This window comes from Rhinolophus ferrumequinum, chromosome 2 (assembly GCF_004115265.2).
Source record: "Rhinolophus ferrumequinum isolate MPI-CBG mRhiFer1 chromosome 2, mRhiFer1_v1.p, whole genome shotgun sequence".
NCBI lineage: Eukaryota > Metazoa > Chordata > Mammalia > Chiroptera > Rhinolophidae > Rhinolophus > Rhinolophus ferrumequinum.
In genome coordinates, this window is record NC_046285.1 from 40,282,141 (window position 1) to 40,297,846 (window position 15,706).

General features: G+C 35.0%; 1 protein-coding gene across 2 annotated transcripts in view; it reads left to right on the forward strand.

Annotated features, from left to right (window-relative positions):
* ATP6V1A (ATPase H+ transporting V1 subunit A) overlaps positions 1-15,706 on the forward strand; it is a 49,545-nt gene that overhangs the window by 14,905 nt on the left and 18,934 nt on the right. For both annotated transcript variants that reach the window (XM_033130657.1, XM_033130664.1), the window contains exons 2-4: positions 9,920-10,014; positions 12,542-12,670; positions 15,292-15,506. In XM_033130657.1, coding sequence (XP_032986548.1) covers positions 9,933-10,014; positions 12,542-12,670; positions 15,292-15,506 — 426 coding nt within the window. In that variant the 5' untranslated portion in view covers positions 9,920-9,932. The remainder of the gene's footprint in view (positions 1-9,919; positions 10,015-12,541; positions 12,671-15,291; positions 15,507-15,706) is intronic.

The window sequence follows — 15,706 nt, forward strand, 5'->3', positions numbered from 1 at the left end:
TAATGGAATATTATACAGTTGAAGATGATAGTCACGAATAACTATATATATATATATAGTTATAGTATCGATTACACTTATGTAAAAAAATTGTGAGGAAGTAATAACAGTCAATAATATTGAAGCGTTGAGACTTTGCCTTAGCTGTTTTTTACATTATAAGCATATTCTGAAAATAAATTTTAAGGAAAAGTATGTAACAAATACTTTCTTTACTGTTTGTATCTTTTGGTTATCGTCTTGGCTATTTATATACTTGTAATTTAAAATACAAGTCAGTGACTCACTTTTTCTTTGTAATCTGAAATCAAGAAAATATTCTAAAAATTCAAAAGTCTTATGGGGTAGTACTGTTAGCTTTAGTATAACATTTTACTCCAGTTTATTAAGTTTTATCTAAGAAATAAGAAAAATATGAGGAATTTCTTATGCAGATACTGTTTTAGCTAGCTTCATTGTTCCAAATTTATGACAGTCTGTTAACCAGAAATTTTCCACTAACTATTCCTGGTAGCAACATTGTATTGGGTTCGTTTTCCTTAATATTCTTATTAGTCCCGACTATACCCATTTACTCTGTAGTTACATTGATTTTTTTTTCTATTATAATCGTTTATGTTTGTGTTATAACGCTAGGCATTAATAAAATACAGCATTATTCATTGTTCTTTAAGTCTTTGTTCTTTAGGAGATCAGTATTCTAGGAACAGTCAATTCTTGGTTGTTTAGTTTGTGAGTGATCTGTTATGTCACCTTTTTTCACCTTCTCTCTTTTGTCTGCATATTATTCATTTTATTCTAACATAGAGTCAATTATTAATGGAAAAGAGGTATCCCTGGTTAAAAAAAAAGGTAATAAATGTTAAAGCTACTGGCTGAAATAAGGTCTTTTGAATTATTTGTTACTAAATACTGGGTGTTAAAATCAGACTAAATCAGGCTTCTCTACTCTATAGCTATGTCATCGTGAGTGGGTTGCTTAAGGCTCAAAATCTATTTCTTAGTCAAACAATACCTACCTCATAGCACTGTTGTTAAGGGTTAAATGGGATGTGTCCATTTTTTAACATAATGCCTGGAGTGTGATATGTGATTAACAAATAGTAGTTGATATTATTTATTTTAAATTTCAGAACATTTTATTGAGTTACTGCTGTGCAAAGCACTATGCTATGTGGAGGTCAATGGGTAAGAAAATGATAAATATGCTTCTTGAAGATAGGGATACTTGAATCTGTTCAGATAATAGTTTTACCTTTGCTCATAGGCTTCTAGCCTATAAATTCATACTGTAGAACTTATATACTAAATAGAGCATTTTGTTATTCTGGTTAAAACTTTGGGTTTTGCACAGTTTTATTTGTAAAAATTTGAAGAGGAACCTATGATTGTTTATATCTAGAAGTGCTGTAAAAATAGTTTATGGACAAGCCTGTCAACAAACCATAAGCATATGTAGCTGATACAATTTGAATTCTGTTCCCAGCTTAAGTGTCCACCCTTGCTTTTATCTTTACTATTTCTTTTTCAGGAATGCCTTTGTTTTGGTATGAGGTTGAAATGGAGGGGTGTATGCGTGCATGTTCTCAAAAGTTTTTATTCCAGTAGGGGTACATACTTCCTGATTCCATTAGTTCAGTTTGCTATTTGTGAATCTTGTGTATATCTCTACTCTTTGATTCCCAGTTTTGACTGTACATTTCCTTGTAGTCCATCACCGTAATTTTTGTGAACTATTTAAGTAATGACCTTATGTTTGCCTTTATTCTTAACCTTTTGATCTACACTTTTTTTTAATAGTACTGTGAAATATGTTTACATGTGAAAGTATTCTTGAAACGCTCTCCTTTTGCATGTTGGTTCAGTGGACCAGTAAAGGCAACAGGGACCCAGGTGCTTTCCTCTTTCTATTTTGCTGTCCTTACTTAGCCAGGTAGCCTGTCTGCGTAGATTAGCTTCCTTCATTGTCCCAAGATGGCTGCATGTCCCATGCAGATGACCCATCCAAGGGGAGAAAAAGTGTTGCTCATGGCCTGTATCTTTTAAAAGAGCAAAGAAATCATTCCCAGGAGCTCCCCAACAGACTTCGCTTCACCTCTTCACGGTCTGAACATTATTACATGCTCATTTCCAAACCAGTCATTGGCAAGGGAACTGAAATTACTTTGGTGGGCTTATCAAAATTTGAACCGGGTTAGGGTTTTGTTGATGGAAAAAATGGAGAACTAGTTAGTTATGCTTCATCAGTAGCCTGCCATATAAGCCTTTTTAATGGGGTTGATAGGTAGGTAGATTAAATAAAATTAATACAAAAGTGTTTCACAAAATGATTTAATACTATATAAATAGAAGGTAATGTTATTAACTGGAATTCTACCTATTCTGTAACTTTTTGACTAAGCTTAAGAATATTAAAAAGATTCATGATGCCTTTTTCTAAGAAGATAAACTGTGTATGAAAATAAGTATTTGATTGTAGTCAACAAGATTCTTCTTCATTTTTTATCTACTACTGTGTTTCCCCAAAAATAAGACCTAGCCGAACAATCAGCTCTAATGCGTCTTTTGGGGCAAAAGTTAATATAAGACCGGGTTTTTATTCCAGTAGGGTACATATTTAATTAATATAAGACCAGGTCTTATATTAATTTTTGCTCCAAAAGATGCATTAGAGCTGATTGTCCAGCTAGGTCTTATTTTCAGGGAAACAGGGTCTTTTCAGAGATAGTCCTTAATCAATTGTATAGAATATACTTTTTAATTGTTACAGTAAAATTATATACTTCAGTGTCAATGAAGTACGTAAATAAGTACTGTCTTGGAACCTTGGTATTTAGCTTTTATATAATACCTCACCCTTACCCCCCACAACCGTATCATCTAAGACTGGTCGTAAAGAGAATTATTTCTGGATGATGATGTTACCGGGTATAGTGCATTAATCATTAGCAGTTTAGAGTGGACCTTGTGAAAGGGAAGGAAAAATAATGGGCCTCCGGTGTTGTGATTTGCCACTGCAGAGTTCTGCAGTGTGTGTGGGAGACCGATGACTCGTTAGATCAGGTGCTTGCCTGCACTGATCTGGATTTTTCCCCATCGACAGCAGGGTTGTTGTTTTTTTCAATCTTTCAGAAATATGGGGAGAACCCTGCAATTTATGACTATAGGAATCTTACTTGTAAATTACATTTACTTTTTATCCTTAAAGTAGGAGCCCAATAGCCTAAGGCACATTTTTTCTGTAATCATTGAGTTGCTTTCTCTATGAGTGTAGCTGTGTATACCACACTGTTTTCATGAAAGCAACTGTTTTTAAAGTAGTTTAAAGTATGCTTTTATTAGATGATTGAGAGCAATAAGAATAGCTGTGTATTATGTAAGGAAGGAGTTATTAAATACCATATAAAACTTTATTTAGCATTAAATCGTATGAGAGTTTGGGACCTTATGGAGATTTAGGATAAGATTAACTTTCAATATTATCTAACTTGCAATATAATTTGCTTTTTGCAAGTTAAAATGTTTTAGGAGGTTGCTTTCTTAACATCTTTAAAATCCTATGCTTTTTCTCATTGAGGCATAAGCATTTAAGAGTTGAATCAGAAGTTTTTAGTGGGGTATTTTTATGTTTACTATTTGCATGGATAACAACAAAGAAAGGGTGGCTAACGGATACAAATTATTATGTGACTGTGCTTATCAAACTGCTATATCTTAGCCCAATTCAATGGTTAAGTCAATATAATGTCTACCTAATAAATCATTTTAATTGTATTTGTGGGGAGGAAGCACACAAATCTTTCTTGTAAAACAGACATTGTATATGATGAATTGGAGTGCAGAACGTGTTTGGATTTAAGAGAATATACAAGAGCATACAAAGAAGTGTCCCTGCTTGCAGTAGACTGCTATATAACATCCTATTCTGGGTCACGATTCTGAAGAGAAAGGTTGGGGGAGATGATTTATTCAATTCAGTGTTTACTTGTTTTTCTGCAATTGGGGTGCTTTGGTGAAAAAAACTTTAGAAGTACAATAGAAACCGTTATGTCAGTGCTGTGGGAACCACAGCGTTGAATGTTCAGGGAGCTTATTACCTTGGACCAATCCTTGGAAGTTTCTCTAAGTGTTTAACTGTCAAGAGGTTGGAACCTGAAACTCCTGGACCTGAGAAACCATATTTTCCAATTCTATCAGAAAATAGTACTTTAGAAGTTAAACTCTTATGAGTTGAAACTTCTTTTCCGGTAACTACTGATGATGGGCTCCATCTAAGGTTTGAAGGACATGGAGCAAGGGTTTTGTAGAAACTAAGGTTTTGGTTGTGTCGGGACCTGACCTCGGTGTTATTTGCTTACTGTAGCTTGAGCATTGCCCTAAATGCTCTGCTTTCTAAACCTACTTTTGTATTTCTTTTCCCATTTCACAAAATAACTAACTATAAGATAATTAAGAAAACAGGCCAAAAATTGTAGGGGTTCAAGTGTGTCTTAAGTTTTATTTATTCTGGGATTAATTGTTCAGTATGTTTATTATTTATTTTGGGTCCTCGGGAAGCAGATACCAAGAAAGCGTTGGATGTAGATGTTTGTTAGGGATCAACATGTGTGAAAGGAAGTGGGCAGAAGCAGAGTTGGGCAGAGGAAGAAGTTGAAGTGCAATGCAAGTCCAACAAACCCTCAGCCGAACTGGTAATGAAAAGTGCAGTATGGCTTGTGGTAGTGCCCACATGCGGCTCCCGTCGCTGGGCCTTTACACCTCCTCTCAGTCACAAGGTGCAGTGCCTGTGAAGGACGTGAAGGCGACCAGGTGTGTCTGCTTCTGCAGCCTCCCCTGAAGGGCTGACAGCTGCTGGCTATCCACTGACCACACTCCCCTGGCCTAGGAAGGGGACTCTGGGTGCTGCATGTCCATGTCTAATCTGGTAAAACTGCTGCCTTGAGGCAGAGAACGTTGTCCTCTGTACCTTACAGGGTTGTTTAGCTGCAAACTGAGGAAGCAGCCCCGTTACAGGCTTTGCAGTCAGACTGCCTAGGTTTGAAGCTCACCTTTTCTACTTGCTAGTTTTGTGATGGTGGGCCAAGTTACTTAAATCTCCATTCTTTAGTTTCCCTTTTGGTTAAATGGACTGGTATTAGGGGGATCTGAGGTTATTTAGTAACTGTTCACTGAGTACTTATTTCCTTTGCCCAGGCACTATTTTCTTTGCCCTCATGAAGCTTGCGTCCTATGGAGTGAGACAGACAGGAAGCCAGTGAATTGAAAAGAATAACTATATTCTTTTAGGTAGTTATAAGTGCTATGAGGAAAAGCAGAGTAAGAGAATTGAGGATGACAGTGGGAGGAGGGGGACTATTTCCTCGGGGTGAGGAAAAACATTTCAGGCAGGGGCACAGCAAGTGTATAGGTTCATGTTGCTGGAGCCGAACAAAATTGCATGGAATTCTTTTGTTTCATACTTCAAAACCTGGTGTGTTCATAATTTTCTTATTTTATCTCGTCAATTTCCACTAACCATTGCTCATACATTTGGAGGTGCTCACTGTTGTTTTAAAAGGAGAGTATCTACCGTATTTTGCCATGTATAATGCACACTTTTTGGCGCAAACTTATGAGAGAAAAATAAGGATGCGCATTATACGTGGGTGGTACTAATTCCATATCTATATAAATGTTTTTAATTCTTTTATTTACGTTCATGAGTTAAAAGTATAACTCTAGAACAATAATGGTATCTGTATGTAAAATAACACCCTAGAAGATGATAATTGGTTTTGTTGAACTTACGGCGAACTTGCAATGACGAAGAGTTCTTGGCCTTCTATGAGGCATAAATATCGTAAATCTGTTACCGGTACATAAAATTTCTTGTACCTTGTATCTGTTCTTGTGTTTTGTAATCATTTGTTATACAAAATTTTTTGTACCATAATATGTTAAAAAATAAATGCTAAAATTCCTTTATAATACAAAAAACAAGTACCTAAATGTAAACAAATAAAAATTTGAATTAAAAAATTAAAATATTTTTTCCGCCTGAAAATTTGGGCCAAAAACATGGGTGCGCATTATACATGGCAAAACATGGTAAATACTTACATTTTTAAAAAATCAGAAAAGACACCATTATTGCCTCATGAACTTTCTAGAACACCTTCATGCACCCTAGGAGATTTGAACCATCTTTAAGGAAGCTCTGCTGTGGACTTGAATGTCTGTCTCCTTGTTCATCTTTCAAGTCTCAGCTTAGCCTTCTCTTAGTCTCTCTTGTCCTGCCCAGGTCTGGGGTAGATGCCTGTGCTTGATGCAACCTGCACTGCTCCTGTGACAGCACGTGAGTCACCTTATCGTAACTACCAGTTTGTCTTTTCGTCCCACCAGGCCAGAAGCTCCTTGGGGTAAAGATTGTGTCTTAGTCCACTATAGTGTCAACCTGCCATTCAGCACCTGGCACATCGTTGATGCTTTAAAGAATTCTATTTAGTTTTAGAAAATAAAGTTACGGTAAAATACACATATTAGCTGAGAAAAAAACTAGCCAAGTTACTAGATTTGGTTCAAGTAACGAAACAATAAGAATATATTAGGTACTTTATAGAAGTTAGGCAGCCTTAGCTTGCATTAACAGAATTACGTTGGTAGTCTTGAGTGTTACTTTTCTATTGGGCTTACTGTTAGGTGCCTAACGACCTCATTAGATTTTACAGATGAAACTGAGGCTCATAAGGTTGAAAGAATTTGATTTGCCCAAGGACACAATTTATAAATTTAAACTCAATCTGTCTGATTCAAAGCCTTGGTCTCTGTCTCTCAATATAAAGATCAGGTGAAGTGACACTTTCAGTACTTACATCTAGAATACTGTTTCTGTTTTGTTTTAAAAGAAACGTTGACATTGTGAAATACCTCCAGAAAAGGGTAGCCTTCGGAGTAAAGGATCTGAAAAAAGGTAATCCTTTGAGGGACAGTTAAAGGCACTAAAGAGAATTTGCTTAGAGAGGGAACATAATTACCCTGTGGCTACAGTAGTTGGAAGAAATAGGGCCAGAGGGTAGAATTTAGGAAGGTGATTTAGATCAGATACAAGCTAATTCTCTAAGAGGAGATTTCTAAAAATAGAAGGGTTTTTAAAAATTGAGCCCCTGTTTAAATAGTAGTATTACTGATGAAATTTTTCTGAGCATTTTACATTGCACAAGGAACATTTTAACAAATTTGTAATTTAATCACAACTCTGGGGTACGTGGTATCATTATTCCTGTTTTTCAAATGAACATAAGAGATTTTGGTTTGACCAAGACCTTCTGTAGCATGTCACTGGTAGAATCAGGATGTGTCCCAATTCTGCTGATTCAAGATGTCATGCCATTTCCACTTTCAGAGGCAGATGACCATGTATCATGAATGCCCTGGAGGAAATACCCCTATTTAGGGAGGAAGTTAGACTGTGTGATCATCGAGTTCTCTTCTGACTTTGAAAATCTTTGTTTTTCTGAAGTTGAACCTCATTTGCTTGTTTACTACTTCTTTGAAGACTTTACACACAACCCATTTCCCAAAAGTTTGTCTTTAATTTTTTCCCCAATTATCTAAGTAGTTTCTAGAAAAACTTGTTCTGTCTTTTTATGTCCCAGTCTTTTGCAGTCCCTTAATCAACAGCCCCTTCTTTAGGAAGCTGAGAGACTCCTGGTAAACCAGTTTCCCCTTTCCTTACTTCGTCCCTTAACTGCCCTTCTTCCAATTGAATTTTCCTACCGAGGACCCCCGAATCCTTGTGTTCTTTATTGTGATATTTGTGACTGTAGTATCTGGTTTATTTTTTTTTTCTAATTCAATTCCATTATTTCTAATTACTTACACCCTACCTTCATCTTTATCGATAAACTACCAACCTGATGATAGTCTCCATCTTACCACCGATACCGTCCTTAACTCCTTGCTACTTTTCCTGCCCTTTAGATCATATTCGACTCCTTTGTAAGGTCTCCCATATCTCCGTACAGTTTTAATCTTTAATTGTTTCCACTCTTGCCTGTTTCTTAAGATGACTCAGTTCTTCCCCGTCAGCCCTGCCCACCGCCTCCCTTCTGATGGACGCATCAGTGTGTCTAACAGCACTCCTCTGCCAATGACTTCATTGTTACACTCGCCTCACTAACTCTCTGATATCTTGGTGAGTGGGCTACAAATGATGTTCATGGAACATACGGTTCTCGAGTGATCCTTCAGTGTCTCTGGAAACACTGAAAAGCACTCCTCCTCCCACTGGAATTAATCCCCAAGGCTGAGGGTTTGGTTTTCCTCTTAAGTATTCTTTCTATCTGGACTCAACTCGGTCAGCCTCAAAACTTATTTTCAGCTAGGTGTTCCCTCTACTTCATCCACATTGGTCAACACTTCTTCCAAATCCACATCAAGTTCTCCTCTGTTTTTAGTGTGTGGTCATTTTGAACACTGAAGTCGTTTTCCTTTATATAGTACAGTTGTTTAAAACCAATGAAAGCTCTTTTTCCCACAATCTTTATTCCCTATATTTAACACAGTTCTTTTTCCTTGGTGGGAGTCCAATGAACATCTAATAAATTGAATTCCAATTTATTAGCCACACTCAAGCCATAACTATTAGAGTAATTAAACATTGTTTTTCCCATAGCAGTTCTCCCTCAATCTTCAGTTATTTCCTGTTGTTTATAGGACAAAGTTCACTTGGCATTCATTTAAAGACCCACAAATAAGTCTATCTTTCCATCCTTATTTCTCACTATTGCCCTAATAATATAATCCTTTCATTCCTGTCAGACTGGTCTTTAACTATTGTTATAAATTTTATCTCCCTTCTTTTGCTCTTGTTATTTCCCCACCTGGAATGCCTTTGCTTCCCTTCTTTTCCTAGTTTTATGCAAATTCTACCTCACCTTCAAGATGTCTTCCCTAAACATTCTAATCGTTGAACTTTTAGTAAAGAAGTTATATTATTTGGTACTTTATTACTCATTGATCTATGACCCCTATTTTAGGGTTGTTTTGGGGACATTATTTAGCTTTTTTATATGTACATGTATCTTCATTGTTAAGTTGTCAATAATTACTAAGTTAGACCTGTAGTCAAAAATAAACTTTGTACTTTGGAATCTGCCACCAATTTTCTGTTTGTACTTGAATAGTTCATTCTTTGGGTGTTTCAGATTGCCCATCTATAAAGAAAACAAGTTGAACTGAAATGGCTTAAACTACTCTGTGTTCTGCTTAAAAAAAAAAAAAAAGAACAGTGCTTCCAGAAAAATTTTAAAGTTTAGTAATACATTAAAAAAATTAAATGTAAGATATAATTTGTTAGATGGTGAAAAATAAAGCAGTGAAGGAGGGAGATATGTTGTAATTTTGGATAGATGGGCAAAGTGGCCTCACCGAGTAGGAGACATTTGAGTACAGACCTGAAGGAAGTATAAGAGCAGATACCTGCGAGACGATACTCCAGGCAGAGGAGCAACATGTACCAAGACCCTGAGGCAGAATGTGTCTGTTTTTGAGAAATGGCGGTGTATATATGCAGAGGGTACATATGCAGAACAATTAAGGGGAAAAGTAATTGGAGAAAGGTCCGAGAGATAATGGGGGAGAGGGCAAGATGTAGGGCTAAAAAAGCCAATGGAAAGACTTCACCTTGTTACACTCCTTGGTATTTTCTGTGCAATACTTTTCATAGGGATATATAATTCTTAAAATCAATAACTGTGGAGCATCCAGGAGGTATGTTTAACCGAATTTTAAGAATTTTATATTATATTTTACTTTGGAGAAGTGGTAGTAAGTCAAGAATACACCAAAAATGAAAGTTGACTACCTATATTGGTTCTTTTACTTTAGAGTTTGTAATTATAACTTCATTTTCTTTTTTCTTTTTTTTTTTTAACCATAGGTAAATTAACACAATGGATTTCTCCAAGCTACCCAAAATACTCGATGAAGATAAAGAAAGCACATTTGGTTATGTGCATGGGGTCTCAGGACCTGGTAAGTTAATACATAATAATCTGAATGGTAAAGATTCCTAACTTCAATTAATGTCTTTTCAAGGTGCTTTAGATAAAAATACGCAAGTTTATGTTCACCTACAGAAATTCTGTCCTCAAAAGATTTTATAACTGGGCCGGCCCGGTGGCTCAGGCGGTTGGAGCTCCGTGCTCCTAACACCATAGGCTGCCAGTTCGATTCCCTCATGCACCAGTGGGCTCTCGACCACAAGGTTGCCTGTTCGGCTCCTCGACTCCCGCAAGGGATTGTGGGCTGCACCCCCTGCAACTAAGATTGAACGCAGTACCCTGAGCTGAGCTGCCGCTGAGCTCCCGGATGGCTCAGTTAGTTGGAGGGCATCCTCTCAGCCACAAGGTTGCCGGTTCGATACCCACAAGGGATGGTGGGCTGCGCCCTGCAACTAACAACCGGCAACTGGACCTGGAGCTGAGCTGCGCCCTCCACAACTACGATTGAAAGGACAAAAACTTGACTTGGAAACAATCCTAGAAGTACAGACTGTTCCCCAATAAAGTCCTGTTCCCCTTCCCCATTAAACTCTAAAAAAAAAAAGAATACTGTTGATATTTAAAAAAAAAAGATTTTATAACTGCTATAAGACTGAGGTAATACCTCCATCATAAGGGCTCATCTAGCGTTCATTATCTAAATTTGATAATTATTGAGCTACTGTTTATTATGTAAATGTATAATCACTGTTGAGAGTTTTACCTATTTTTTTATTGTTAAATCTCAGGTTAAAAAGCTATAAAGTTTGTTGCTTTTAGTATGTAATGACCTTGCAGATTATAAGCATCCAGTAAATAGTTGTGAATTCGGTTTGAGCTTTAATGTTTTCAGAGCATTTCTCAGCAATATCAATCTGGGTTCTTTCCATATACGTATAAATCCTCTGAATGGGTGTTTTAGATATCACATAACCAGCTACCTGTAGGAAAGAAGTCTTAATGGCATGACACTGATAATGGAAAACAGTTTTAAAGTTTATGTTCATTTTGCCAAAACTTGAAGTACTGCATTTTAAATAATAAGTCTCATTCTAATATCCATTTTGTTATTCCACAAGCCGACTGCAAAATGTGATTCAAGTTTCCATAGAAAAAAACCTGCTCATTGATTTATAATTCTTAGTGGAAATTCATTTTTTCTTATATCGTTTTGTAAAACTTATGCTATAGTCTTTTTCTGGTTCTAATCACAATGGTGATGATAACCCTTTTTTGTGTTTATGCAAATGAAGACTGTCAGTTACTGTGCCTCTTATTTCTCTCCGAGAAGCTTCTACCAGTTAGAACTTGGTGTTCGAACTTGAACTCATTGGCAAATAATACATTTCACTGTTTGCAATCTCATTTGCCATTCAGGGAAATAAGTTTCCCCTTGATGATCATCAGGGTTTTTTGGAAAGATAGGCTGCACACAAGAACTTTTGGGGAAAAGGCAAAAGAACACCATCAGAAGAGTTTAAGTAAAAATATTTTTCTGAAACTTGTAGTAAACTACTCTTGGAACTATTTATAATTCTTAAGTACTTAATAAAATAATAAAGAAATGGCATACTTTTTGATTTATTAAATATGGTGAAAATTTTAGTTATTTCCGGTGTTTCAATGCATCTTAATTTTTATATAGAGGTAAATATTTATGAAATTGGTAAATCTTCATTGTTCTAACATAAGTTAATGAAATTTTAATACTTTAATAGTTTCCACTTGAGTATTACCTAATACTTAGTTCTAATTGATTATATCCGAAGTCTAAATATTAAAAATCAGTTTATTCCTACATATATCTGAAAATGTGCAACCTTCCCTCCCTGCCAGAAAAGTAATTTTTCCTTACTAGACAACATAGTCCAAAATCGTAAGTATAAATTCTGGTTCGGTAGTTATAAGAAATAGGGATTCTTAGTGAGGACTTCACCCAGTGTTGGTAACTGATTATAAACATCCCTACGGTCTATGAAAAAAATTTTGTAGATGCATTTGTGAGTTTTTCTAGGTAGAGCTATCATTAGTTTATGAAAATCTTCCATGTTCCAGAAGAGTTTTAAGAACCACTGGTATAAAGTGTTAGAAAGTAAAGATGTTTTAGATAATTACCTTTCAAAGGAATGGTGACAACACAGCAAACTGATAATTGTGTGGCATTCTAACATGTTACTGGCTAAAGCTCCTGTTCCAATTTTAAAGTTTTTTTTAATTGTCCCCAAACCCAACATTCCATGTATTATAGCATACTGGGTTGATCAAAACCCATATTTATATTATGCGTTATTATGAGTATATTGTATAAGTGATCATCTTTAGCCTAACATTTATGTTGTTTCCCTCTATATCATATGCTAAAAATGTACTTTTTATGAAACTATATGTAGCATTCCATAGTGGGTGTTTTCTTTTTCTTCTGAATATATGGGACAGCAGCATTATTGAATTATTGGATGTTTTAATTATAACTATTCACAGAGTCTTAAGTCATCAAAATACTTGTTTGTTCTTTTCAGTGGTCACAGCCTGTGACATGGCAGGAGCAGCCATGTATGAGCTGGTGAGAGTGGGCCACAGTGAGTTGGTTGGAGAGATTATCCGATTGGAGGGTGACATGGCTACTATCCAGGTGTATGAAGAAACCTGTATCCTTTTGGGTTCAATTTCTAACTACTCTCTACACGTCAGAATTTAAGGATTTATGGCAAAGATAGAAGCAGCAAAAGCCAGAGCTATCAGAGGCATGAAATGTTGGTGTTTAGAAATCTGATTTATATAGTAGTATATTGGAGAAAGGTACTAGGAATTCGTGCTCTTCCTAAGAAATTAGTATCATCTTCTGAACTTTTATTACTTTTAATATTTCAGTAGTTCAAACTTTAGGAGGAACCAATTAGAGGGAGATATATTGTAGAAGAAGCCACAAACAAATTAACATCATCAATTTGTATGGTTAAAATTCTTGAATCTTGATTTCTGTGTAAAATAGTAAATCCATAAATAAATCAGTCACCACTGTCTGTCTTTGTTCTAATAAATAGTGCTGGGTGATGTGTTACATTATAGCTTTAACATTAGGAAATCTTCACTGGTTTCTATCATTTTGGCTTTTTTTTTGGTAAAATGTTTTATTTATTTTTATTTTTTTACTTTTTTATTTTTAAAATTAATTTTTTTATTAGTTTCAGGTATAGAAAACAATGTAATAGACATTTGTCATTTATATCCCTCACACAGTGATAACCCCCCTCCCCCCATCTAGCCCCTCTGACATCGCATATGGCCATTACATATCATTTTGGCTTTTAAACATAGAATTTATTTTCAATTTTCTATAAAAAATAAAGAGATAAAGAATTAAGCCTTGTGAAGAGAAATGCTTTTTTTGTCTTTTTGCTTCATTTGTATATTTTGTTTAGATTGGATCTCAAGATCAGCAGTAATCCTTTGGCTATTTAAGATTTATTTGGTACAACTTTTTCGCCATAGTGAAATACATCTTGCCCAGTACCTGTTCTCTGAGTACTGGGGTGTTAATTCAGAACAGTCATCTGAAAATTTTAAATAAAATTGGAAGTCTTTGTAATTATGGAAAGTCTATGAAATTATGACTAGTCAAAAGGACTTTTTTTCTATTGTTAGCTTTATCTTTTATTTAATCTTTTACATGGTTTAAAGATTTAAAATAAACAAGTGAACATGTATACATGTCAACCGTCCCCCTTTGTCATCCTGTATCTCGTCAGTTTTCAAAACACACACAACACACTTGTATACAGCCACTTTTATTAGTTCTTTTTATTGTATGTCCTTCTAGTTTGTTAATTGCTTATATGAACCCATATATATATATATATATACATACATATATATATACACATATATATATATATATATATGGATTTTTATTCCCTTGTTTCCTAAGAGATAGCATAGTATATGTACTGTTTTACACCTTAGTTTTTTCACTTAAAAATAAATGTATTGTGGAAGATAAATATGTGGTAAATATAGTAAAATGTTAATTGTATTATAGAATCTAGAGGGTAGAGATAGTGGAGTTCACTGTAAAATTCTTTCAACTTTGCTATGGTTTGAAAATTTTCATGATCAAATATTAAAACTGAAAATATATTTTGGAGATCTTTCTAGAGCAGTTCATAGAAGCTGCTTCTGTTCCTTTTTTATAGCTACTTAGAATTCCATTATCTGAATATACCATAATTTATTAATCAATCTCTTGATAGAAATTTTAGATGTTACTATTATACTATATAAACAGTGTTATTACAGTGTAACTCTAGTATGAATTCACAGAAGTTGGATTTTTGGATCAAGATTTATGCATTTTAATTTTGATAGATACTGTTAAATTGCTGTCAATTAAAGTTGTACTGATTTTACTCCTATCAACAAGCAAATGAGAGAAAGGAGGATTCAGTGTGCTTATTTGTAGGTTTTATTCTTTCCTTTTCAAATCTTCTTAAGATTTTTAGTTTTTGTTAGGTGCTAGTATCCTTTGTAAGAGACTAATATTCTTCAGTAGTGCCTATAGTTGAAACAATGTGTTAAGGAGAGGCTTTTGCTATTTTTAGCTCTGTGGTTTCCCAAATTGCACCAAGGCTCTCTAGGCAGGTACAGCAAACTCATATGGTGTCCTAGGATATTTTAAATTTTTGAGGTTAACACAGGAATATTAGACATCTTGTCAGACACCTCGTGAACTAGTATCTTGAGATAATAAGTAGTTTCGTTACTCAGCTGCACCATATTCTTGTCGATGATGTCATTCATGTCTTCGTGAAACTGAGTTTTTTGGTGATTGCTAAAGTAAAAAAGCAAGGATTATGTGACTATGAATATGGATCAGGTATTCGACCTGATTCCAAGGTTTGAAAATTCTTCAGTGCCTGACAGGCATATGTATCCCATTTGTAAGACTTGAAGATATTTAAGAATGTAATTTAAATATTTTTTTATTTAATGTTTATGTATATTTTACTTTCAAAGTACTACTTAGTTGTTTGGACATATGTATTTATTAAGTTGTTTGGGCATAACTATTTAATAAATGGAATTATTAGGTATATATTTTATTGTATGTCACTGAAAAAGTTGCTAAAACACTAAGGATGTTGTGAAATAAGAAAATTTGAAAACCTCTGTTTTTAGCCCCTTAAGTATCATTTCCTGTTAAACTGTGGTATTTCCTTTTCGTACTATCTCTGAACTTTCATGGTGAGTTTTCCTCAACTACTATTTCTAGCTGGTGTGTCTGTTGGAGATCCTGTACTCCGCACTGGTAAACCCCTCTCCGTAGAGCTTGGTCCTGGCATTATGGGAGCCATTTTTGATGGTATTCAAAGACCTTTGTCGGATATCAGCAATCAGACCCAGAGTATCTACATTCCCCGAGGAGTGAATGTGTCTGCTCTTAGCAGAGATATCAAATGGGATTTTACACCTTGCAAAAATCTACGGGTATGTCTTTGTAACCAAGATTTCTAAAGTTGGTGAAAGAATGTGAAGTAGACATTTAGTGAATGGTTTTGTACTCAGTTCAAATAAAAATAGACCACAGAAGCATAGTTTAAAGTTTTGTTTAAATCCACTAGAAAGATTATAGAACCGGTATATTTTATTGATAAGTGAAGCAAATTATTTAAATAATAGCAAGAGTG